This window comes from Pleurodeles waltl, chromosome 2_2 (assembly GCF_031143425.1).
Source record: "Pleurodeles waltl isolate 20211129_DDA chromosome 2_2, aPleWal1.hap1.20221129, whole genome shotgun sequence".
Classification (NCBI taxonomy): Eukaryota; Metazoa; Chordata; class Amphibia; order Caudata; family Salamandridae; genus Pleurodeles; species Pleurodeles waltl.
The window spans coordinates 1026272705-1026299599 of record NC_090439.1 but is presented as its reverse complement, the minus strand read 5'-3'; the positions used below and the strand labels follow the sequence as shown (position 1 = coordinate 1026299599).

The 26895-nt window shown below is 48.6% G+C and overlaps 1 protein-coding gene across 1 annotated transcript in view; it reads left to right on the top strand.

Annotated features, from left to right (window-relative positions):
• The first annotated feature begins 233 nt into the window (after window positions 1–233).
• Window positions 234–26895, top strand: part of LOC138278150 (extracellular calcium-sensing receptor-like) — a 274452-nt gene continuing 247790 nt past the window's right edge. Inside the window, exons 1-2 of the mRNA XM_069219244.1 lie at window positions 234–283; window positions 642–933. Of these exons, the coding sequence (XP_069075345.1) occupies window positions 234–283; window positions 642–933 (342 nt within the window). The remainder of the gene's footprint in view (window positions 284–641; window positions 934–26895) is intronic.

Below are 26895 nucleotides of genomic sequence, written 5' to 3'. Positions count from 1 at the left end.
CATGGTATCCTTACACAAGTAGAATGTGTCCACAACACACGCACAACACAAACACAACAGGGGTGAAGCATGGGCTAGAGTGAACAACATTGTTAGGTCTGTGTTTGTTCCTCTCACACACCACCTAAGAAAGCATGGGAAGCCACGATGCTAACAGCCAACTCTAGAAATATTGGCTTTGCTAGTGCTTGTTGAGGAAAGCACACACAGGGAACCAGTATCGGGCATAAACAATGCATGATGTTGTGAAAAGTTTACTTGCACTTCATGACCTGGGCCCTTTGTATCTATTTATATCTTTTGGATTTCCTAAGAATCAGACATGTCTGACCCTTGTGTCCCAGCTTTGGACACCAATGTCTTAAATAGACAATTGTATTGAGTTTTGAGCCTGTGTCCTGATGCAAAACCGACCGAGATACATCCACCAGTTTTCTACAGTAAAACTCCTCCATTAAAATCCTTTAATTGAAGCTCAATGTCGATTTAATATCAGCGTGTAGAATACTGTTACACCTGTACTTCTGTTGTGAATACAAAATATTCATTTAGAGCGTGGAGGGAGATAAACTGAGGCATGAAATGCAGCATTAAAAACACATTAATTCAGCTATTATTATCTGAGCCTGTCTTCTCTGTAGTTTCAGGGTGCGGTCCTATCGCTGGGTTCAGGCCCTGATCTTCGCCGTTCAGCAGATTAACCACAGCTCAGGGCTGTTGCCCAACACCACCCTGGGGTTTATTATCCATGACTCCTGCGGGGTCATCGTCCGGGCCCTGGAGGGCACCGTCTCGATGCTGACCGGAGAGGGGGAGCCGGTGGCAAACTACAGGTGCCACCACCGGACACAGATGGTTGCTGTGATCGGGGACGCCTCCTCCCTGGCATCCGTCCCCATGGCCAGAGTTCTGGGACTGCACAGATACCCACAGGTACCAACCACATGGAGGTGTACAGTGCATGCTGCAAACAGTGAATGTGTCCGTTTAACAGGCGCCCCCAAAGGGCAATTCAAGTAAAATGGACGAAGGGAATTGTAGAATCAAATACAAGTAATGGGAAAAGCCGATTTACTGACAACATGCACAAAACATTTGGAGCCCCCTTTCTCCCACCTCTCCTCTGACACAAACTCCAGTATGCTGACAATCTAACTTGCTCTTAGAGGAGTCTAATATCCAGTGCTTAATTTGCAAATAAAAACGTGCTGGTGCCCAAACCTCTCCTTTAAAACACGCGGCTGCTCCAATTAAATGTGCGAGCAAAGAATACTGAGGCTGCGTAAACCTGAAGCCATCTCGGGCCTCTTTAGTCTATTTACATCCACCCCCTGCCCCTTCAGCTCCCTCTTGCAGCTTTCTGCTTTCTCGCGTTTCTCTCTTTTTTCTCTTCCTCCATCTTTCCCAAATGTCTTTTGCTCGCACTAAACGCCTGATGCAGAAAAATAAGTGCCGCCCTCAAAAATAACTTGCCGGTGTCCCCCACTGGCAACTACCAGCTCAAATTAAGCACTGCTAACATCTCTTGTACTGGGGACCCTGTTAGGCTGCCTTGTAGGACGTTCATCTTCCCAATTTCCAGTTCCTCGTAGTCCTATTATAAAACTGACTTAACAGCAAATATATTGTGCCATTTAAACCAGTGTGGATAGTTTTACAATGCCACTTGCCATTTTGCATGCATATATAGCCCGGACTGTCTTACTTCTCAGCTTTCACTAATAAATCTCCCCCACCCCACAGCGACCTCTTGTTCCTATAAACCACACGTAGTCACTTTTAGGTGGTAAAAGGCCACAATCTTTTATTAACATTTTCATTAACCTTGTTGCATCCGCCCTGCAGGCAACCACTCTTCACAACTCAATCAACAGATGCATTATGTACACAGTCTGTGAACTGGGTGAAGATGGCCACTATGTGGGTTTGAGGCTTTATACTCCTACTGATTATCTGTTAACAGGTTGTGTGTCCCCCCGATCTCACCACCCCACCACCTGGGTGGGCAGCAAGTGCCAAGCCCACGTCGCTGTCCCACACTTCCTTCCTGAGGAGCCCTGCCAGTTGGAATCCCAAGGCCGACTGGGTCACCAGCCACCCCAACCATCCCGCTCTGGGGTACCTTGTTACTGCTGATCAGGTTATTCTAACTCAACCATGCCGCCCAGGAGTTGTCGCCCTCATGCATCTCCCCCCTGTGCTCCCAGCAAAAACACCCTAGGCACAGCCTCCTACTTCTAGCACAGAGGCCATGTTCAGTAGCAAAATACCCAGTCCAATGCCCAAAAAATGAACCCCGTCTTCAACATAGTTACCCACAGGTCAATCAACCCATGCCTGACAAACTCCCAGCTGTTGCAGAACTTGTTCATTGCTATAATAAGCTTTCAAGGGGAACTGTCCAATGCCTTGTGCTCCTTTGCTCCCTTTCAGTTAAACCTGGGTATGGTATTGGCCCCACAGTGTTGGTGGGTCCCATGAACCAATGCTACTGCTGTCATATCCTTCCTCATTGCCTCTAGTAGTTACCCCTTCCCACTGTTTTAAGGTCGTTACCTCCGCAGGTGCACCCCTAGTGACTGAGCCTGCTCCATTTTTCCAATAAGCCCAAAACCACCGGGAGCAATTGTCCTCACTTCATCCCAAACCTGCCAAACAACTTGATTTGTTTGTTTGCCATCCATACCCCCTTGAACTTTTGCCTTCCCTTGCCCATTTCTGTGTGCGCACCTGGCACTGAATCGCAGATGTGGGTAGATCATGGATAATGCACTGCAACGGACCTTATTCTCCTGCAGCCTAGTGCGGTTCTCTGCCTAACCCTAAGGGGCCCAAATACAACTTTAGTTGGGTTGGATTTCCTCAGCACTCTGTACCGCAACAGGTATAGTTGCCATAACACAATTAGATTAGGTATTAACAGTCATTCACAACTTGCTTCCCAATCACGTGTAGGTTAGGTGTCACACTTGGTCCTGACAAATTGCCCAAGATCCGGTTGGACCACTCAAGGCAAGAAATATGTTGACCCTGATTCACCTTTAGTGCGCTGTGAGGTTTGCTGTCTCTTGGCATGACCATTACCTGTTTTTAATCGTGTCAAGGGGACTGTCATATTAAATTACAGAGCGTTACCCGTAGACATTTTTAATGCACATACTCCACCACCCTACACACCTTGACCCCTCACTTGCATTCTTCAACAGGGCAATATCTCACTGAAGATCTCCAGCAAAGAGCATTCCTCCCCCACCCGAGGGGCCCTTTGGACATTGCAGCACCGGTCCAATGAGAAGCATCCCGGTGACGAAGCATGACATCCATTTTGGTGTGTGAGAGCCCTTGCTTCTGATCTATCTGATCATTCACTGTTCCAACTGACAGTCTCTTCTAATTTCTCCCTCCTTTCAGGAACCACACACTTATTTGTTAATTTGAGTCAAGAAGATGTCAGCACCAAGCCGTCCTGACAAAGCTTTTGTGTGTGCTTGATTTCCACCTGCCTAGCTTTATTATGGTTTCATTCTGTAGCCAATGTTGTGCTGCTACGGTGGCTGACCTTTTACTAAAAGAGTATTGTTAGAAATGGGGTCTATAGCTGGCAGTCGGTTTGCACCCTGTCCAAGTAGGGACCCTCACTCTAGTCAGGATAAGGGAGATACCTGCTCAGATAACCCCTGCTTATCCCCTTAGTAGCTTGGCACGAGCAGTCAGGCTTATCTCAGAAGCAATGTGTAAAGCACTTGCACATAACACACAGTAACACAGTGAAAATATGACAAAAGGACACCACACCAGAACTTTCTCAAGCAGTACACACAGCAAAGTTCAACCTTTGCACTCTTTTCAGGCAGAAGCAGCAACTGCAGGCCAGTCCAGGAAAGAAACACAGCAAAGGGACAGCACTACTCCTCCAGCTCTTCAGCTCTTCCCATTGCAGAGGTTCCTCTTGATTCTAGAAAGATTCTAAAAGTCTGGGGTTTTGGGTCTTCTTCTTATACCCTGTTCTGCCTTTGAAGTTGGCAAACTTCAAAGCAAAGTCTCAAGTGTTTGTAAGATCCTTCCTTGTCCAGGCCAGGCCCCAGACACACACCAGGGGGTCGGAGACTGCATTGTGTGAGGGCAGGCATAGTCCTTTCAGGTGTGAGTGACCACTCCTCCCCTCCCTCCTAGTACAGATGGCTCATCAGGATATGCAGGATACATCCCCGCCCCCTTTTGTGTCACTGTCTAGAGAATAGGTGTGAACAGCCCAACTGTCAAACTGACCCAGATGGGGAATCCACAAAACAGAGAGTCACAGAATAGTTAAAGCAAGAAAATGCCTACTTTCTAAAAGTGGCATTTTCAAACAGACAATTTAAAAACCAACTTCAATAAAAGATATATTTTTACATTGTGGGGGTCATTCTAAGTCTGGCGGGCGGCGGAGGCCGCCCGCCAGACTTCTCCCCTCCAAAATACCGCTCCGCGGTCGCAAGACCGCTGAGGGTATTTTGGCTTTTGCACTGGGCTGGCGGGCGACCGCCAAAAGGCCGCCCGCCAGCCCAGTGCAAAAACCCTTCCCACGAGGACGCTGGCTCAGAATTGAGCCAGCGGAGTGGGAAGGTGCGACGGGTGCAGTTGCACCCGTCGCGAATTTCACTGTCTGCAATGCAGACAGTGAAATTCAAAGTGGGGCCCGCTTACGGGGGCCCCTGCAGTGCCCATGCCATTGGCATGGGCACTGCAGGGGCCCCCAGGGTCCCCACGACACCCCATACCGCCATCCTGTTCCTGGCGGGCGAACCGCCAGGAACAGGATGGCGGTATGGGGTGTCTGAATCCCCATGGCGGCGCAGCGAGCCGCGCCGCCATGGAGGATTCAGAAGGGCAGCGGAAAACCGGTGGGAGACCGCCGGTTTTCCTCTTCTGACCGCGGCTGAACCGCCGCGGTCAGAATGCCCTGCGGGGCACCGGCAGCCTGTTGGCGGTACTCCCGCCGACCCTGGCCCCGGCGGTCTAGTACCGCCGGGGTCAGAATCACCCCCTGTGTGTTCAGAGACCCTAAACTCCATATTTGTATCTGCTCCCAAGGGGAATCTGCGTTTAAGGATATTTAAAGGCAGCCCCCATGTTAACCTATGAGAGAGATAGGCCTTGCACAGTGAAAACCGAATTTGGCATGATTTCACTGTTAGGACATATAAAACACACTAGTATTTTTCCTACCTTAAACATACACTGCACCCTGCCCCTGGGGCTTCCTAGGGCCTACCTTAGACATGCCTGACATGTTGTAAATGGGAAGGTTTAGGCCTGGCAAGTGGGTACACTTGCCAAGTCGAATTGGCAGATTAAAACTGCACACACAGACACTGCAGTGGCAGGTCTGAGCCATGGTAAGAGGGCTACTAATGTGGGTGGCACAACCAGTGCTGCAGGCCCACTAGTAGCATTTGATTTACAGGCTCTGGGCACCTCTAGTGCACTTTACTAGGGACTTACCAGTATATCAAATATGACAGTCATGGATAAACCAACCAACAGTACAATTTCTATATGGAGCACTTGCACTTTAGCACTGATTAGCAGAGGTAAAGTGCGCAGAGACAATAAACCAGCAAACACAGATCTGAAAAAATAGGAGGAAGAAGGCAAAACGTTTGTGGATAACCCTGCAAAAAGGTCCATTTCCAACAAGTATTTACCACCAAACTGCACGGGTGGCAGCCTTACCCTCTTGATTGCCATGCTCATTACTGCCGTTAACTGATATTTGCTCAGGTAGGACCCATCATCTAGTATTAAGCGGTGCAGCCGCAATGGTGGCTTTATCACCAGAAATGCTTGGGCACTTTTGGTCACACTGGACAGCATTTGGCTGCATCTGTGCATTCCAGTTGAAAGTATGTGCCCCTACCTTCCTGGTCTGCCTTAGACCCCTCCTCAGCTTGACCACCATGTGCTTCACATGCATATGTACTTCCTGCCCCTGCATGCAGGCATTCATTCTCTGCATTTGGACAGAGAAAAAACCTCACTTACTCTCATGGCCCCAAAGAAGGCTAGTAAAGGCTGCCTTGACCATTGCAGCTTTATACTGGGAATTGCATAATAAAGGCAGTATGCTCAGCATGTTTGCCAGCCTCTCAAGATCGATGAGTCTTCTGATGTCCTAGTTTAAGCTATGAATGAACCCCCATCCCTTCATGGCTGCTTTGCAGTAGTGATTGTGTAGGAAAGTACCCTCTTTTGGCATAGTTACCCCCACTTTTTGCCTGCTGCCAGTGTGTTTGACTGTGTTCACTGGGATCCTGCTAACCAGGACCCCAGTGGCTGTGCTCTCTTCCTCTAAATGTGGTTGTCCTTGACTTAATACACCCCACAACTGGCATACTGGTGCCCCCATGTAAGTCCCTAAAATAAGGTACCTAGGTACCCAGGGCAGGGGACACCAGGGATTCCTCATGGGCTGCAGCATGTATTGTTCCACCCATGGAAGCCCATGCAAAACGTGTCTGCATGCCTGCCATTGCAGCCTGTTTTAAAAGTTGCATGCAGCCTTTCAATACAGGTCACTACACCAAGTCACTGTAACTCACCCCTATGGCAGGCCCTCCTACCCCAGGGGACAGGGTGCAAGAACCTGCATGTGAGGGCACCCCTGCATGAGCAGAGGTGCCCCTACGAGCTCCAGCTCCATTTTCCTGGACTTTGTAAGTGCGGGGAAGCCATTTTACCCATGTAGTGGACATAGGTGACTACTTATGTCCAGCTAAATAATAGTAACTCAGAACCTGGTCATGTTTGGTATCAAACATGTCAGAATCATACCCCAATACTGTTCCCAGTATTGGTTGTATGAATCCATGCCCTCTGGAGACTCCTTAGAAGACCCCCAGCTTTGCTCTTTACAGTTTGCAGGGTTTTCCCAGGCAGCCTGCGTTGCTGCCATCCTACAGACAGGTTTCTGCCCTCCTGCTGCTTGTCCAACTCAAGCCCAGGAAGGCAGAACAAAGGATTTCCTTTGGGAGTGGGAGGCAACCCCCTGTCTCTTCGGAAATAGGTGTTACATGGCTTGGGATGGGTATCTTCCCCAAACCACTAGTATGCTTTTAAGGACACTTTTGGTGCCCTCCTTGCACAAACCGGTGTGCACCAGTCCAGCGACCCCCGGTCTCTGCTCTGGTGCAAAACTGGTCAATGGAAAGGGGAGTGATTACTCCCCTGTCCATCACCAGCCCAGGGGTGGAGCCCAGAGGTCTTCCAGGTGGCCACTAGATTCTGCCATCTTGAATCCAAGGTGTGCAGAGGCCCCTAGGAGCACCTGAGTGGCCAGGTCAGGCAGGTGACGTCACAGCCCCCTCCTGATAGGTGGTCACCCTGCTAAGTGACAAATCCCCCTTCCTGGGCTATTTAGGGTCTCCCTCCAGGGTGGGTCTTCATATTTGCTGTGCAAGATTCCAGCAAGACTCCTCTGCATTGTTTACTTCATCTTCTGGCCACCGGGACGAACTAAGAATCTGCATCTCTACCGATGACTCCTCTCTGCAACATTGTTTCTCTGGCTCCTTCCAGCAACTGCAACATTTCTCTGGCTGTGCATCCTATGAGGGTAACAAGTTTCCAGCCTGCACAAGAAGTAAGAAGGAATCTCCCTTGGAGTGAAGGAGTCACTCCCCTGCATCCGCAGGCACCAAACTGCAACGACTTCAGGCTGTGTGGATCTTCTCTCCTGAAAAACTGCGTAGATCCTGCAACACAAGTGGTGGTGGTCTGGAGTGGTCCTCTCGGTCCTCTCTACCAGCTGTCCAACTTGGGAGACGGTGAGCCTTTGCCTTTCCCTGCACAACAGTGCCCCTGTGCACTGTGACTCTTGCAGCTACCAAAGCTTGTTGGCTCTTGTTCCAAGGGATCTTCAGGCTCCGTGTAGCCTCAGCCTCCAGCACTCTTCCCTGCAAAGCACAGTCTCCTGCCTGCTGCTTCAGCAACTTGGGACTCCTCACCAGGTGTGCTGAGTGGACCTCACTGCGACTTCTGCGCCTGCTGCCTGTGAGCGGCGTGTGGGGACTGCATCCTCGTCTTCTGACTCTGCTGGGACTCCTCTTCTTGGGTTGAGTCCCTGTGGACCTTTCTGGTCCCCAGAAGCTCTGCAACTCTTCATCTGCAACTCTTGCTTAGCCAAGGCTTATTTTTCCACACCACTGATTGACTGCAACTCTTCCGACATGGGACATAGTCTGCATCACTCCTGAAACTCTTCTCCTGTGCCGCATAGCCGACTCCTTGTCTTCACTGTCAACCAGGTCTTGCATTCCAGAAGTGTTGGTAGTGGCTCCTGCCCCATCCAAACATTCCAGCTACAACTGGGCTTGGTTCCCTTCATTTGCAGGTCCTCTTCTGTCAGGTTACACATTTTGTTCCTTCCAGTCTTGCTTGGGTCTTGCACAGTCCTTTTCCAAAGGTTACCTGTGGGTTTGGGGAAAAAGCAGGTGCCTACCTATTCTCTACTGGTTGCTGGGGGGGCACCATCGTCTTACCTTTTGGGATTCCTAGTTCATCCAGCTCCCCTCTAAAGATTCCACGTCCTTGGATAGGGGACTGACTTTCGCATTCCACTTTCTTAGTATATGGTTTGATCTCCCCCTAGTGTCTCCATTACATTCTGCTATTTCAATGATTTCGATTGTATTCTATGCCAATTCCTGACTTCTAATGTGTACATAATAGTGTGTTTACTCATCTGCTAATAGAGTATTGCCTATACAGTATTTTAGTATTTGTGTTACCATAATAAAGTACCTTTATTTTTGTAACACTGTGTGGTTCTTTGATATGTGTGAGTGCTGTGTGACTGTAGTGGTATTGCATAAGCTTTGCATGTCTCCTAGATAAGTCTTGGCTGCTCATCCGCAGCTATCTCTAGAGAGCCCTGGCTTCCTGGACACTGCCTACATCTCACAAATAGGGGATACAAGGACCTGGTATAAGGTGATAACACCATAGGTGCTCACCACACACCAAGCCACCTTCCTACAATTGTGTGTGGGTTTTGTACTTGTCTCTAGCTTGGCGAAATGTGCTACAGTCGCCTGGTGTGCCTATACCCATGACCTGCTCTTCCCACTGGTGAACGCCCATTGTTCTCCACTGCTAGCTGTGCTTGGCTTGTGCTCTCCCATGATGTGGATTTTGTGACATGCTTCAATGTTGCTAAATATTTATGGTACTTTTAGGCTCTGTTGTGTGCTTGCTCGTTATTGAGCGGCACTCTTAGGCCAGGTCTATCAGCTCCCACAGCTCTGGGGGAAACTGCAACAACACTGCCTATCGGCCTCTGGGCTAGCTTTCTGAGGTCTGCCTCCTATATGCAAAAGGAGACCAAGATTGGGAAAAGCTCCAGCATTGTGATATTCTTTGTGAGACTGCTGGCTTTCCATTTACCTGGCCACATCATTATGCACCAAGCATTCCCTAGCACTGCTCCAAAATCCACACTGCCTGCTGCATCTGTGAACAGCTGTATGTGGTTGGATGAGACCAGGGTCTCCCTCCATATTAGCATACCATAAAAGTTTGCTAGGAATCTGTCCCACATTGCGAGGTCGTGTTGCACTAGTGCCATGAGCCTAATGTGGTCGTGGTCCTTTGTCGCTTATACTGTAAACCTAGCCAGGTGCTTAGTGAATACCATGCCAGCTGGGATAGTTCTACATGCAAAGTTGAGTTTACTCAAAAACTACTGCACCTCCCACATGGTCATCTTCACCTTGGTACCTGCCCCATGCACTGCCTCATGCAAATCCTCCAGTTTGTCTGGCAGGAGTCTACAGACCCCAAATTCTGAGTCCAGCCCTATTACTAAGAACGTCTGTTTGGTTGATGGGTGCTCTGTTTTATGCTGGCTCAGTGGTACTCTTAAGTCTTCAGCCAGCTCTGTGAATGTATGCAACAACCCCTATTGCCCATTGCCTTGGGCCCAGAGAAAGAGAAAGTTATCTATGTAGTGCAGCTTCCCCCATCAAGGGGCTTTGTCTGCACAGCCCATTCGAGGAATGAGCTGAACATCTCAAAGTATGCACATGAGATGGCACATCCCATCAGTAAGCACCTGTCATAGTAGATTAGAACTTGGAATTGGAAACCCAATAGGTTAAAGCTGTTTGGAAGCACCAAGAGACAAAACGCCAACTCAGTGTCTGCTTTCACTATCAATGCTTTCTTTCACGCCACCCTTAGAAGGTCAAAGGCATTGTCAAAAGTGGCATATGTCACTGTGAAGTGCTCTGGGTTGAGGTATAATAAGTGTGGATTAGTCTAAATTGGCCTAGGTCTTTTTATTGCACTACTCTTAGTGGTGTAATCATGAGGCCAGGAGTTGGGGGCTCCTGATACCCTCTCCAACCTAAATCTTTCGCAATTTTTGTTTCTTTTACTCCCCCTATGCTTTCCGAGACTGATTTAAGGTTCTTCAATGTCCCTGCTTCCCTTTGCCCCTGGCAGGGTATTAAAAAGCCTTACTCAAAGCACACCATTAGCATGTGTGCCTGTTGCACCTGTTCATAACTGTTTAGAAGTCTCTTGGCTATTGTTGTATAGCCTAGCACCCCATTGGTCCAATGTGCCGCCCCATCCTGATGTGCGGGTGCACCCTGAGCATTGCATGCCCCCCTTTTGACCTCTCTGTTGCCCATGGCCAGCCTGTGTTTGCGACTGCCTGTGCTGCCCTGGCTGACTACTTCATGTGTTTACCTGTATCCCCTGCTTCCCAAATAGCCTGCTGTGTGGTATATTGGGACCCGTTTGTGCCTGCCCCAGTGACTCGTATGCATTCCTTGGTTCTACCTATATGCACTTGAAATTATCCTGTTGTATCCTATTTTTGAGTTTTTATCATCTTGTGAGGTTAGGAGATGTCTGTTCTTGTTTACATTCATGTATTTTGTTCCTGATGAAGAGCGCAGTTTTTTATTAATGTTACAGTTTTTTATCTGTTGCAGTTTGAACCATGCATTGTATGTATACTTTTATGATTTTTATTTAAAAATCGAATAAAGTAGACAATGACAATGACGCGTTTGCACTATGGCCAGCACTTCAGCCCCCTGTCCAGCTAAACCCAGTGCCACTGCTCTTGCTGCGCTTTTTGGGCCAATTAGTGTTTGTGCCATCACGCAGTCCACACCTACTTGACCAGCCTCAGGCTGGCCCCTTATGCCCTTCCCTTGCTGTGAGCCATACCCTGCTCACACATGGCTGACACCCATTGAGTGACGCTCTGCCATCCAAAGTGTTGCCCCCCAGCTGTATTAAATGAGCTCTGCACCTTAGGACTGTGCATGACCCCCTTGCCCAAGGGGGTAGACCTTTTTTGTCAAGCCCTGGACCCCTTGATGTGAAGCCTGCCCTGGCAGCTGCCACTGGCTCATTGGAGGGCCCTCCTTCCCCCATGTCCCAAACACCTTGTTACCTGCTACTGTTAGCCCTGGTGCTCTGCATATCCCTTGCGGGCCCGCATGCCAACCATTTTGCTGCGTGCCTCCAGGCATGTCCATATGCCAAAGTTACTGTTATATCTTAATATGTTGCCACCCCAGATCACCTTGGCTGCCCCCTACAGCACATGGCCTGGCTGCTGTGTGCACTCTATTGTACTCTGGCTCTTGTCAAGTGTAGGTTCTGTTGTTCCCCTGCCGTTCTGGTGGCCCTGGTTGGGCACTGCAGTAGAGACTTCAGAAACAGCTGTTGGTGTCACCCCTTCTTTCTCCTTGGGTTTTGAGGTCATGTGCCAGCTGACTTGGTACCGTGCTGCCTCTTCTTGGGCTTCTCCATTACCCCCTTTGTCTCTGGTTGTTCCTATTGTCCTTCATTGCTGACCCTTTCCTGTTGTTGCTCGCCATTGTTGTTCTTTTCTTCCTGCAGGTCGCCAGGGCAACCGCAGGACTTGTTAAATTAACCAGTGCCTGCTATGTTGTGGTGGCCCTGGCTTGTTGAATCAATCCTCCCTGCGAACCTGTCCATGGATTGTTGGCCTTTTATCCTAGCAAGATGTGCAAAAGAAGCATCTGTGGCTGGGCTTTCCACCTCTTGGGCCTCAGGTCGTGGTGGCTCTCCTAGGGAAATAGTTGCAGAGTTTCATGCCACCGGCTGCCTGTACTGCCGGGTGCTTGATTTCATAGAGTGGCAGATGATTAGTCAGCGTATTTTAAAATTAGCCTCCTGGTTTAGTAAACTATGCAGCAAGCTCTACACCTATAAGGCACGAACAGAGTTATAGAAGATTCGCTTGACTTGTATCTGTGTCATTCAAAGAGTCATGAGAACCCTCATTTGCCCACCTCTTCACTGCCACATTGAGTCTAATTAGCCATTGGATGCGTGGTCATGTGCCCCCCACCATCAGCTAGCCGATATGTCACTTTTTCCCCTTGCCTTGTGCCCAGTGCCTGTTCCCTTCCGGTTGTGCCCAGGAGGCTGCTGGCTCTCCTCATAATCCAAAATAAGGTATTATGGGGGTCATTACGACCCTGGCGGCCGGCGGTAAGGTGGCGGTAACACGGCCAACAGGCTGGCGGTGTTCCGTCAGCAATTATGACCGTGGCAGAATTGCCATGGCCATACCGCCGGCCCCTCCAATATCCCGCCAGGATTCCGCCTGGCGGTCATAATCCCCAGGGCAGCGGTGCCCTGGGGATTATGAGTCCCCGACCGCCAGCCTGTCAGTGGCGGTAAACACCGCCATTGAAAGGCTGGCGGTAAGGGGACTTGGGGTGCACTTGGCATGGGCAGTGCAGGGCCCCCAGGCATAGCCCCATCGCGCATTTCACTGCCCGAATTTCGGGCAGTGAAATGCGCGACGGGTGCTACTGCACCCGCTGCAAATCAGCATTGCCGCCGGCTCTATTACGAGCCGGCAGCAATGTTGATGTGACGGTAACACTGTTACCATCCGCTGGCCCAGCGGAAATGTCATAATAGGGAGCCAGGAATACCGCCGGCAATGGCGGTATTCTGTCTACCGCGGCCTCAGACCGCCGAGGTCGTAATGACCCCCTATATCTTTTATTTAGCAGGGAAGGGTGGAGTAACACACTTGTGACCCCTTTTTGCAGGGGCAGTCCGCTGACAAAGCAGACAGGGCTTCACCTCTGGGGGTTGCCGTTCAGCTTGGCCTACTTCTTTTCTTCACTGCTTTGCTGTAGTCGGCTTGCTGCAGCCTCACGTCCGGCTTGCTCCCTGCTCCTCAACATTGTGCAGCCTGCCTATTGTGGGATAATCACTGGACACTGGTATTATCCAAAAGGCCATTAATTAGGACAGGATTGCAACTAGAATATCACAATGTGTAACAACAACATCTTTAACTCAGAAACAAATCAACTGTAACTCTCCTTTGCCCATTATTACCTTTTATCCCCACCATGCTTCACACCTTCTTTTGCCCTTCACCTTATTCACTTCTTCCATCACCGTCATCCTCCTTTCTTCCTTTCAAAACATCCTCCAACCACCACTTCATTCACTTGTTCCAGTCAACCTACCCTCAGATCTCCTTTTCCTGAACTCTTTACTCCTCGTCCAAAGGGGTGGATTTGCCTGCATCTGATTCTCCACCCCCCATGTATCGCCTCCACCCAACAGCAACCTGTCCTAACCATGGCATCCCCCACCCAAAACCCAAAACTTTGTAGTGCGAGTGGGTGCCAAAAAGCTTCTTTTCCCCTACCCAGTGAGCAGGAAGAGGGCATCATTTCTTCTCCTGGCTCATTATACCACCTAAACCTCCCTGCGCAACACCTACCCCCCCACTCCTTAGCCAATCCTGTTCTGGCCCCATACGCCTCCCTCTCACAAAGCCTCCCAGGGAAAGACTAGTCCGTGACTAGCTCTCCCTGGCACCCTTCATCGTGGGATAATCACCTAACACCGGTATTATCCAAAAGGCCATTTATTAGGACAGGATTGCAACTAGAATATCACAACGTGCAACAACAACATCTTTAACTCATAAACATATCAACTGTAACTCTCCTTTACCCATTTTAACCATTTCTCTCCACCATGCTTCACACCTTCTTTTGCCCTTCACCTCATTCACTTCCTCCATCACCGTCATCCTCCTTTCTTCCTTTCAAAATATCCTCCAACCACCACTTCATTCGCCTGTTCCAGTCAACCTACCCCAGATCTCCTTTTCCTGAACTCCTTACTCCTCGTCCAAAGGGGTGGATTCATCCACATCTGACTCTCCACCCCCCATGTATCGCCACCCAGAAACCCCCCAAAAGGGTGTTTTTCTGCCCCACCCTGTAGGACTGCAACACATTCAAACTTGCCTGTTCTATTCACACCACACCCACTCATTCCACAAACTCCCCTATGCATCCCTTAGCTCCACCAAATAAAGGGCATGCCCCAACTCTGGAAGGTGTACTCCGTCATCCCGAAAAAGCTCCCCAACTGTTTTGCTTTTCACTAATGACCGAGTTGACAAAAATCTCTGGAATGCACTTCCTAGTCCAAAGAAGACATTTATTATTTCACTACGCATGCTTCCTAAAAGGAGATTAACATGTTGAAAGGACACGTTTAAAAATAGTCACAGCAGTGAAATGAAAACATACTAAAATGATTCTCCACTGCAATATACACAGCAAATATATGTATCTATATTATAATGCAAAGCAAATAATTAATAAAAATGCCTGTCAGGTGCTTCATTTTTCTCATGCCAGCAAGCCGATGACCCCGTTTGACTGCGAAAGAGAAAGAGATCTCTACCCTCACGGGAAATCTATATCAGGCATCCGACGTCTGAATCCTGACTGAGGACACTGACACTCTCACTGTCACACTGCATCTGTTTTGTATCTCAAAAAAACCAAAGGAGCTTTCTTGAAAAAACCCTCCTTTTGCGATTCAAACATGCTGGCTAGTTTAGGTATGCTTTGAAAATAACACATTGGAGTTTGGCCACAATCCCAAGATGTCAAGTCAAAACAAGGCCATTCCCTGCCATCTTAGTACATCCTTATCAACCAAAGCCCTTGGAGAGAAAAAGCACAAAAACAAGACAGGATGCACAGTTTAAATTGTGGAAAATCACTGGCAGCCTTTAACATGGCAGTGTCTAAAGCTACGATAAAGTCAATAGGCAGAATTAATCTAAGGGTAAACTGAATACAAAATGTAGTCTGTAACTGGGGAACAGTGATGTGACGGTGGGCAGCTAAGCCAAGTGCAAAATGGTGCAACACAGTCAGTGGTCAAAACACAAATTTCACTGCACCATCCTCTTCACGAATGCCCCCGTGAGCCACCATCTTGATAACAAGTTCCGCACAGAAAACCTGCATTGCCCTGTTTACCTTCTTGCGAGCAATGTCGATGGCGGCGTGCTTGACCGTTCTCCTCCACCTTCTGCATGGCACAAATTCTGTCCACACCAAACATGTCCTAGACAATTTAGACTTGAGGATCTCCAAGTCCCGCTGCACGTGTTGCAGTAGCGTAAAAACAGGTAATTGCACCAAGTCATTTTCCCCCAAATGGATCACCAACATGTCCGGGCAACCCCGTCTAGGCACCATAGACACCAAAATAAACAAGCATTTACAACGCAATAGGTCTCGCATTTGCGAGAGCTAGAGCTATCAGTGCTGTAAAAGGCAATGTCTTTTACCCATGTGGTTTGGTTTACAGTGGAATTATGTGGGTTGAATTGGAATTGTAAGTTGTGGAATTGTAGGGGTGTGGAATTGTGTGGTGTGTAGTGTATCTGTGAAGCTGAATTATGTGGTATGCTGAATAGATAGGGGTAAAAGCTGCACAGAATAGAAAGAAAGGACGTTAGAGAAGGGATATGTAGTTTGTGTACGGAGTGGTGCATCAAGTCAGACAGAGGAGCAGAAAGAGTGTGTGAGAAACAAAGAAGGGGGGAAGCAGGCCAAGGACCTAAAGAGGAAGCGCCTGTGTATGCAGAACACACCCCAAAAAGAGGGTGAGAGCGTGGGTTTTGAGGGGCAAAAAGGTTGAAAAGACACAGCAAAGAGACTGTGCTTGAATACCTGAAGTGAACCAATATGAGAGAGGCTGGAAGTGTGAACAAGAGAGAAAGGAAGAGAGAGAGAGGAGAGAGAGAAATAGAGAGAGGAGAGAGAGAGACACACGAGGCGGAGGGGCACCCAAAAGGGGGTGAGGGAGAGGTGGGCCAGTGCACAGTGCCAGGAGGTACAGGAAGGTTGCATGTGTGAATAGGCAGCATAGAGGGAAGACAGGGAGGGTGAGTGAGGGATTACAGGGGGCAGTGGAATTGCAAGGTAAGAGGGGTAGTGGAAGTGTGAGGAAGAGATGAGAGTGGCAGTGGGTGTGTTGGGGAGATCTGACAGTTATGGTGGACGTGCAAGGTAAGAGATGGGTTGTATTTGAATTGTTAGTTGTGGAATTGTGTAGTGTTGAGTTGTGTAGTGGAAATATGTGCCCTGGTGTGCTTTGGAATTATGTGGATAGTAAATAAATGGTATTAAGTGTAGTGGAATTATGTAGAGTCAAATTCTGTATAATGGAGTTAATTATGTGGAATGGTATTGTGTGTTGTGGCGTGGCATGTTGTAGAGTTGAATTATGTGGTGAGCTGTTAAAATTTTGTTGCATGAAGTGGAAATTTATGGTGTGTAGGCACTGCCAGATCAGCTGGTATAACAGATCAGTCCGTTAGCTAGCTTTTTGAAGTTTTTAGATATGTCTTTGAGCCTAGTAATCCATGTTTCTTTTTAAATTAAATAGCAAGTGGCGCTGCTTATGATGTGTTGCGCCATAATAACTTGAAACGTTTGAGCAGCCTCTTCAGCCCTAGGGCACCACTCCCAGCATATTCACCTCGAAGCTTCTAGGATACATGGTAAAGTTAAAAGGTTGCCTCTATGGGTTATTCCTTTAAAACACATTTATCCTCCTTCTATAAAAAAAGCTGCTCGGCAAACAACATAACCTGGAGGAGACTTTTTGGAAAAACGATTAATCCTTTGGCCAACCTAAATACACCTGACCAACAGGCCACAATAACAGATGAAGCACAGTGACTATGGGACAGATGCTATGCAAAGTAGGGAATTTAAAACTCAAACACTGTGGTAATGGTCCATTTGGAACATATTAAAAGTATTATGTTTCCCTACTCTGAATGAAGTCTTTCCTGTAAAGAGCAACAACAAAGCAACAAAACCATGGCCAATAATTAAACAACGGAAATAGCTAACGCTTCTTTAAATACGTTTAAGATTTTCTCAAAGCTTATTGTTTGTTTGGCAGCCATTCCTCATATGGATTAGTCAAATGAGTAAAAAGGGTAAGCGTTTCTTTCCAACTGTTACAGCTCAAAGCTGATTATTCTCAAATAGCCGTACTTATATTTCTCCTACAACTGCTAGACCCCTTTCCGCCAACCAAACAGCTCCACTAGCACTGTTGCAAGTACATCAAGGAAAATGTGAGTGAGAATGGCTAATCGGAGATGCAGAGACCTAGACAAAGTGAATAATCAGACCTTGTTACTGTTCCACTTTTTCAGAGACAGTTGCTGTTAAAGCATACCGAATTGGGTAAGAAACATTACGTGTATGGGTTCATGGGTGACCAATGTCACCTGTCAACTGAAACGGCTTAATTGCCCTGAAGCCGGGCCTGTGTGACTGGGATAAAGGCATCACTTATTCGTCACCAGTGGTCACCACTTGCCACACTGCACCGTTCCCTGCAATACATAACTGCAGTTAGCAACAGCACAGTCTATTCGGCCGAGACGGGCTGTCATTGTCCAGTTGGCCAGTCCACCTAAAACAATATTTGTCAACTGCAAAGGCACGTGGGGTACTCTAGAGCCAATGAGCAGTTCAGAATTTTTGCAGCGTAATAGGATTGGCTGAGCTGCACCAATCTTAGATCATTTTACAAACTACGAGCTCCTCTCCCTCCCAGAGGGCTTCTAGAATATGTATAGTCGTGGATTTGTTTGTTGTGCGACCCTGAAGGGCTGAAACGAAAAGATTAATAACAGACAACGAAAATTAGGCTGAGTTCACAAACAGTCTGTGTTAGTACCACACAGGCGATCACCATAGTGCACAGACTTGTAGTATGTCATTTTGTACTTAAGACTCGATGGCCCGGACACATCTTTCTTGTGTACGCCGCTGGTTTTCTTGCAATGCATCATAGTCTGGCAAAGAAATCCCCCAAAACACGCACAGTAAGTGATTAAGACCTTCTAGAGACTTTGCTAATAGTTAGCTGGAGTTACTGGATAGTGGCAAGCAATCCTGATACTAATCTGTACGATGTTTGTTTGTAACCATAGGAAGCAAGTCATCGGTGGTCGCTGCAGTGCGACTGCAAAAACAAACAAAAAAGTTCCACAAAGCACACAATAAAGATAACCACTGGAGGGAGATTGTACTTGGTCGCGGCGCTCGGGAGAGATAAACACCAAAGGAGGCATGACAAATGCATCCCTGAAACAAACAGAAACAAAGCTTACAAGAGTGATGAAGCAACAAGCCAATCACAAGTCTATGGGCTGGCATAAATCCCACAGACTAATTACAGCATGTCGAGAGACAGCGCAGGCGCGCTGCCTAGACTCGACCTAAAAAGGCAGTAAACCACCCCATCGCATGCCCCCTTTACCCAACCATAGCACCTCATGCTGTTTGCTTGCCAGTCCAAGATTGCGCCCATAGATCTGTCTGCATACTTTGTCACCCAGTGGACGAACGAGTGCCTCACAATCCACATTACTGCCTTTTGGCACGCTGGTCCGCCGACACATCCTAGAAAAGAGAAAGAGATTAACCTCCAAATTGAAAGACTCTACCACCTCTACAAAAACTCCCCCAGCCTCCTTCATTTCCACATATACTGCTCACTTCACCTTTTGCGACACATCCCAATCTGCCAAACCCTCTGTGACCCCCACCCCAATCGAGCCACCAATGCCGCTGCCTCAATTCAAAAAGAATGAGTCCCAAACAGAGCTGGATCTCGACCTGCTGCCGCCACAGCCTTGTGCAGCACCTCCAAAAGCTGAAAAGCTGTGACCCTGCTGCTGTCCTGATGGCAAACAAATCCTGCATGCTGGCACCCTGGCCAGTCAAGAAAAGCGCTCCATTCCTGCCCTGGGCACCCAGTGTCACACCCCCCCTTCATTCAACCAGATCCACGTCCCCTTACCAGCTTGATCTGTCTGTGACTTTCTTAACCATATTCCCACGTGACCGAACACCAATAGCACCTTCTCCTGCCTAAGGCCATCTTTACTACCCCGCCCCAAATCCTCAGACACTCTGAATTTCCCAAAAACTTCCAAATCATACACAGGTGAAACACAAAAACCTCAAATCTGTTGTAACAAACTCTCCCCAACCAACCCAAAATGTCCCCCAACAGGTCAAACGTGATAGCCTCTCTCAAACCCTTCTGTGCCTGTGGCCTCTCGCTACTCCAGCCCTTTGTGACCCTGCCAAGCATCTCATCTCTTGCCGGGTCAAAGCCCCATAGCAGCTTTCCATAAAAAGATATCCAAGCCAATTTGCCAGCCATGGTCCTGAACGACAAACCCTTATCTATCAACTCCAAAGCAAAAAGTATCACTGATCCTTCCCTGTCAGCACACTTGCTCAGAGATGTCCTCTCCGTTCTCTCTTGGAACTTCTGAAATTCAGTCCAGGCTAGCCGATACCTCCTTTTGGTAGTCTGCTAAAGACTTCTCAACCAGCCTAAGCACTCTCAAGCACCCCCACTCCCAGACTTCCATAGAGACCTCCATCTTGACCTCCGCTCCCAGTGCCATGTTGCAGAAACAATGCAACTGTGAACTAATCATCGATAACGTTATTAGCTCCGGCTACATGTGTAGCCTTAAAGACAATGGCCCTCATTATGACATTGGCGGTAAATGCCGCCTACTGCCACGCTGTCGGCTGCCAACATACTGCCGCAGTGGTGAATATCGGTTCACCATATTATGACACACACACACCAATCCGACAGATTGACCCACAAATCACCACGGCAGACATTCAGCGGCAGTAAACCATTGGCGGTACATACCGCTGCGCTCAGAAGGGACACCCACATACAAAACAACACCACATTGGCCAACACCAAAAACACAGACCTGACACCTATACACACACCACACCCACACACCCACCCCACTATAAAACACACACCTACATTACCCACAACCCTTTACGATTACAAATCATAGCCACCAGACTGACACCAAGACCACTTAGACAACTAGACACACACCACTTACATCCATACATTCCTCACGCACCCCACATTACACACCCCACCACATTACTTAACACACTCTCACCAACACACACCAAACAACACCCATGGCACCACAAGGGCACCCCCGTTTCACTGAGGAGGAGTTAAGGGTCATGGTGGAGGAAATTGTCAGGGTAGAGCCACAGCTGTTTGGAGCACAGGTACAGCAGATATCCATTGCAAGGAAGATAGAGATATGGCGGGGGATCATGAACAGGGTGAACGCCGTGGGACAGCACCCAAGAACAAGGGACAACATCAGGAAGAGGTGGAATGACCTACGGGGGAAGGTACATTCCATAGCAGCAAGGCACCAGCTCGCCATACAGAGGACTGGCAATGGACCTCCACCTCCTCCCCCACAGCTCACAGCATGGGAGGAGCAAGTACTGGCAACACTGCATCCTGAGGGACTCACTGGAGTAGCCGGAGGACTTGACACTGGTAAGTCAATATTTACTACTCATCACCCCCATACCTCCATGCCATCTACACCCTCACTCCCATCACTCCACTCCATCCCACACACTGCACCTACACATATGACTAACCACAATGCCAAGCCTTTCATGCTATACCAATTCATGGGCACCCCTCCCAGCCCTGCATGAACACCCATCACTAAAGCATGCACAGCATAGGGAAACTAACATTCCCCCAATACATTACCATACACAAGCAAAAGGTGGCAGGGCAACACCAACGATAGAGGGGACGCCAGGGATGTTCAAATGTCTTACACATGAAGCAGAATACATCACTTACATCCCCACAGATACCCCAGCCAATGTCAGTGGAGAGGAGGTGGCACGACTATCCAGTCCCCCAACAGAAGATGCCCCCAGTGATGACAGTATCTCTGGATGTCTGGATCTGGATGACCCACCTGGCCCATCAGGGACCACTGGACAGCCGGTTACCCAAGCCCACTCACAGACCACCACAGAGCCTCCCCTATCAGGATTTAACACCACAGCACCCACCTAGAGTACCCACACCTCTGTCCCCAGAACACATCAATCAGCAGTGTGCTCACCTGTACAGGGACCCCAGGCCACACCTTGCCCCAGGACAATCAGAGATCTGGGGTCAGTGGCAGTGGGCACACCGTTCAGGGGACAGAGGCACAGGCCAACAGGGACACTGGGAGGACTGCTGTGCGCCAGGGGGAGGACAGGACCAGGGAAACAACCCTCTAGAAGGCACTCTCCCTGATCCTGGGAGCCTACCAACATTCCCAGGACACGATGGGCCAGATCCTTGACAACGTGCAGGAGAACAGGCGGCTGCAGGAGGGACAGTATCAGGGGATCAGGGAGGACTTGCAGGCCTTTAACACCACACTGATCTCCATAGCAGGGGTGCTGGCAGACATGGCCAACATCATGTGGGAGGCAACAGCACATCAGTGGGCCCATACCACTAGCCTGTCCATTGACCAGCCCTCCACTTCCGCTACCGCTAGTGGGCAGGAGGCCCTGCCACAGGACCCACAGGCCACCACCATCCCTCCCCCTGCAGAAGGTGAACCACCCCGCAAATGTTCCCTGCGACCCAGACAGAAGCCAGAGACACTTGCCAAGACCACCACCAGGAAATGAGACTCTCCTGATTGTCTCCCCTGTGTCCCACTCAGTCACCTTGTCCACCTTGAACTGCCTTTGCTCCCTTTCCTATGGCCATTTGGACACTGCACCTGTGCTACAAACATACTGGAACAATACCCTGGACTTTCCTCCATCATCACCCCATTCCATTGCACTTTTCCTTAAATTTGTTAGCACTAAAATAAACACCCTTGAGCACAACTCGAATACTTGTATGTCATGTGTTGAAAAAGTGTATTCATGGAAACAGTTACATCCATTGCACATGAACTGTACATTGTGAGAGCATAGAAATAATGACCTGTAGCTGGCTGTAGTCAGTACATCAGTACACAGTTGTCATTGCACCAACATCTGTAAAATGATAAACCATAGGCGACAGTAAGTAGAGGTAAAAGACAGTTAATGCCATCATGCCACAGCCACACACGATACACCAATAGTCATAGAAATGTGAAGTTGCACTTTCTCACCTGTGTGTAATGGAAGTACTGATAGATAACTAATGTTCCGTTATCCTCATCCTCATTCTCATCTTCAGCCTCTTCATCCTCACTGTCATCAGGGTCTACTGCAGCCACAGGGGCATCTCATGTCTCCTCCTCCTGCAGAAAAGGTACATGGCGCGTGCGGGCCAGGTTGTGCAACATGCAGCATGCCACGACTATCTGGCAGACCTTCTCGGGTCAGATGGTCAGATGGAGGCACCGGCACCTGGCCTTTAGGAGGCCGAAGGTTCTTCCGATGATCCATCTGGTTCACCCATGTGCCTCATTATAATATTCTTCAGCCCTTGTCCTGGCATTGCTCACAGGGGTCAGCAGCCACAATAGGTTTGGGTAGCCAGAGTCACCTGCAGATATTGAGGGGAAACATTTAGCCACACACAATCCTATGAGGTTAACATCAGAGGCATACACTAACATACACTGGGTGGGGACCAAAGCTCACCTATTAGTCACACCCTGTGCCTCTGTAGTTGGGGCATCACATTTGGGATGCTGCTATTCCTCAGGACAAAGGCATCATGCACCGACCCAGGATACTTAGCATTGACGTGGGAGATGTACTGGTCTGCCAGGCACACCATCTGCACATTCATGGAGTGGAAACTCTTACGATTCCTGAACACCTGTTCATTCTGGTGGGGGGGGGGCAAACGCAATATGTGTCCAGTCAGTCGCCCCAATAATATTGGAGATATGTAACATTGCATAGAATCCGGCCTTCACAGTGCCCAAATCTTCCACCTGGGGGAAAGCAATGTAGCTGCACATGTGTTTTACCATGGCAGACAAGACTCTTGCCAGCACGATTGAGAACATTGGCTTTGATATTCCTGCTGCCAAGCCCACTGTCACTTGGAAAAAACCTGTCGCCAGAAAATGGAGCACTGATATGGGGGGATCCCAGTCGGATGACGAATAGATGAGATCAGGTCAGGCTCCAACTGGGCACACAGCTCTGTGATTGTGGCCCTGTCCAGTCTATAGGTGAATATAATGTGCCTGTCCTCCAGTGTAGCTAAGTCCATCAAGGGTCAGTGTACGGGGTATGTCTCCACTTCTTATTCATCTGCAGTGGTAGGTATCTAAGGGACACAAGAGTGAGTAGGCTGTCACAATTTTAACAACAAAACCACAGCATCATTCCACATTCACTTTCATCCACTCCTGTTGTCCTTGCATTACTCTGCCATTTTTCTGGGACAAATTGTTTTTCGTGTGCAGCTAGTTGTGTGTATGGTGTGTGTGTGTGTGTCAGGTGTGTGTTGTGCGTGTGTGTGTCACTCTTGTTTTCCTCCCACCCTCCCTTGTGTGCTAGGCGGCTTTTTTTTCCCGTCGTCATCTTAGCCGGCATTGGTGTTCCAGGTGGAGCATAACGTAGAAGATCATCGGAAAGACTTGCAGTTCGGGTTCCATGGCGGCGTTGTTCTTCCCTGTGTCTCCGATGGTGAGTCCTTTCTCTTCAGTGATGCGTTTCCACCAGGCTTTTAATGCCGTTGGTACCGCCCACCCTTGTGATGTGCCTTAATATGGTGAGCAGTACTTTGTCTTCCGCCTGGCTGTTGGCAGCTACCGCCGTGGTGAGTGTTATTTCTGCCCTGGCGGTTGGTGTGGTACATTGGCTGTCTACAGGAGATATCACCGCCATGGTCACATAATTTGGCGGTACTTACCGCCAGCCTGTTGGCAGTATTACTGCCACTTTGTCACTCACCGCCAGGGTCATAATGAGGGCCAATGTTCTCCTGCAAACACAGCAGCATAATTCACCTTAGCAGCCTCAAAACCCACAAATCTCTAGCCCGATGTCTTTTCACAAATTCCACCACAGTCATGTTGTCCACATGAAACATCAATGTTTTGTTGCACAGATCTTCACCCCATACTGCCAATGCCACTAACAGCGGGAAAAAATCCAAAAATGCAATGCTACGCTCTTGGTGCAACCATTGATGTGGCCAACGCTCTGCATACCACCTGCTGTCCCAGAAAAGACCAAAGCCATGTGCCCCTGCTGCATCTGAAAAAATCTGTTCTTGCCACACCATCTTCTCTTCTTGAAACCACATGGATACACCATTAAAATTCTCAAGAAAGGGGTGCCAGCCCCTTAAAATCTCCCTCACTGCCATGGAAACTCTGACACTGTGATGCTGGAGCTGCGCTCCGGACATAACAATCCCAACTGCCTACAAAATGTCCTGCCTCCCTAAAACACCCTGCAAGCAAAATTAAGAAAGTCTAACAGCTTTTGGGCCTGTTGAAGCTCCAAATGCCTTTCACCCATCACCTCTTGAAGGAAAGCCTGAAACTCCTCTACTTTCTGCCTTGGCAACCGTACATTCACACTGACTGAGTCCAGCTCGATTCCCAAGAATACCAGGGACATACAGGGGCCCTCCTTTTTTTCTTGGCCTAGGGGCAGCCCAAAAGTCTCTGCCATGCACTGAAACTGATGCAATGCCTTGCCACAATCACTGGAGCCCGCTCCCCCAGCAAACAAGAAATAATCCAGGTAATATGTAACCTCCTTGTGCCCACTCCCTTGCACGAAAACCCATTGCAAAAAGAAACTGAAAACCTTAAACAGCGCACAGGAAATACACCTACCCATTGGCAGCACCTTATCCATGGCTCCCTCAAACTGCATCCCCCAAAGCGAGAAATCTCCAGGGTGTATGGGCAACAAGTGGAAAGCAGACTTCATATCACATTTTGCCAGTTGTGCCCCTTGCCCATAATGCCTGACCAGACCCACCGCATCGTCAATGGAGGCATACTCCACCCTCGTATCTTCCTCCGCGATGAAGTCATTGACCAATGTACCTTAGGGCCAAGAAAGGTGATGTATCTGCCTGTACTCCCCCGCCTGCTTCTTAGGTACTACCCCAAATGGTGATATCATTATGTCATCAAGGGGCCACTCATGAAAGGGGCCCACAATCCTCCCTTCATTAATTTCTTTGCTCAATTTCGCTTGTACCACCTATGGAAGTTCCTTGGCTGACCACGAGTTATCAGCCCACCTACGCCCCCTTGGTCCTTGGTATCCCACTTGAAAACCTTCCTTGATACCCCATTGCAGCCGTAGGAGCCTTTTGGACCAACAGGGCCCTGTTGTCCTCTTCCCATGCCTGACCTCCATTGCTCCGCTAGACTAGTCAGTGTGGAGCACTGCATGATAGGGTGTCTGCCCCCGCACTTGGACCACTCAGTCTTGAAACAACAGGGGTTCCTGTTGCAGAAACCTTTGTTGAGGTTCCAGCAAGCCCTTGATGTTCCCCCAGTGGGTGCAACTTTGGTTCCAGTATTGGCTGTAGCGCCCACTCCTGCCTGGCTTGACCTCGGCTGAAATGACTAATACGTGATTGGTAAACCACTGTCTGTATGCGTTGAAGCCGTAGATTGGGTGGATGACATCCACTGCATCCAAAGCTCAGCATCTCCATCCCTCCATAGCTTGTCAGGGCTAACACTGACCCTTGCCCTGAATTCTTCCTCATAGCTAAGCCAGACAAAACCCCCAAATTGCATTTGAGCCTTCCAGATGATATCCATATATTTAAACAAGCCAATCGCTCTGTCAGATTATTTGTCACAGTAGACACTGTCATAAATTAAAAATGCTGACGCCCAGTTCTCCATGGTAATGGGAACGACAGGTCTCCTGGCTAGCTCCCTTTCCTCCTACTTTGGCCCTTCCTAAGCCTGAATATACGTGTGAAGAAGCTTAAATACATCCACTTATTCATGCTTCCATATCCTTCCTTTTGTCTTATCAGAAAGATGGGACACTAGTGGCATGGCCAAGCCCATATAGGGCAAACATTTTGTGTGCCCAACCTCATCTTTGACTTACTCGACCTCAGTCGTCACTGCCTTGGGTGCCTCACCTTGTGGTTCTATAACGCCTTCAACCCCTTTTGTTCTGCCTTTTGCTGCTGCTCGCCCCCTTACTGATCACCCAATCTCCTACCTCCGCAAACCTGCATGCTTTGCTCGCTGAAGGTCCCTTTATAGTGTCCCACCCACTTCTTTTTGATTTGAAAGCTTTGTTGTTCATCTCAGTTGCCTGTTCATTATTTTATGACTTTGCTCTCTATTCTTGTGTTTGTTCTTCTAAGGAGCATTTCGATCTCAGAGTATTCATATTTGATACGTTGTATCCTTCAGCTATGTTCTTAAGGGGAATCTTTTTTTATTTGTTTTTGAGCACTCCATGAAGTGCATGTATTCCTAACCGTCTTGCCTTTTTACCCAAGAATTCAAGCAATGGATACCTATGTGTCTTGATGCATGCATTTGTATGCCAGTGCCAAAAAACTCTGGTAAGGCTAATCACTCAGTCTTTTTAAAGATGAGACTGGTTGGTTTTTCCAATGCTTGTTCTAATTACATGGTACTGTCTGACTTCTTCAAAAATAAAATAAGTCTCCCACTGAAGTATTTTCAAGAATAATGTA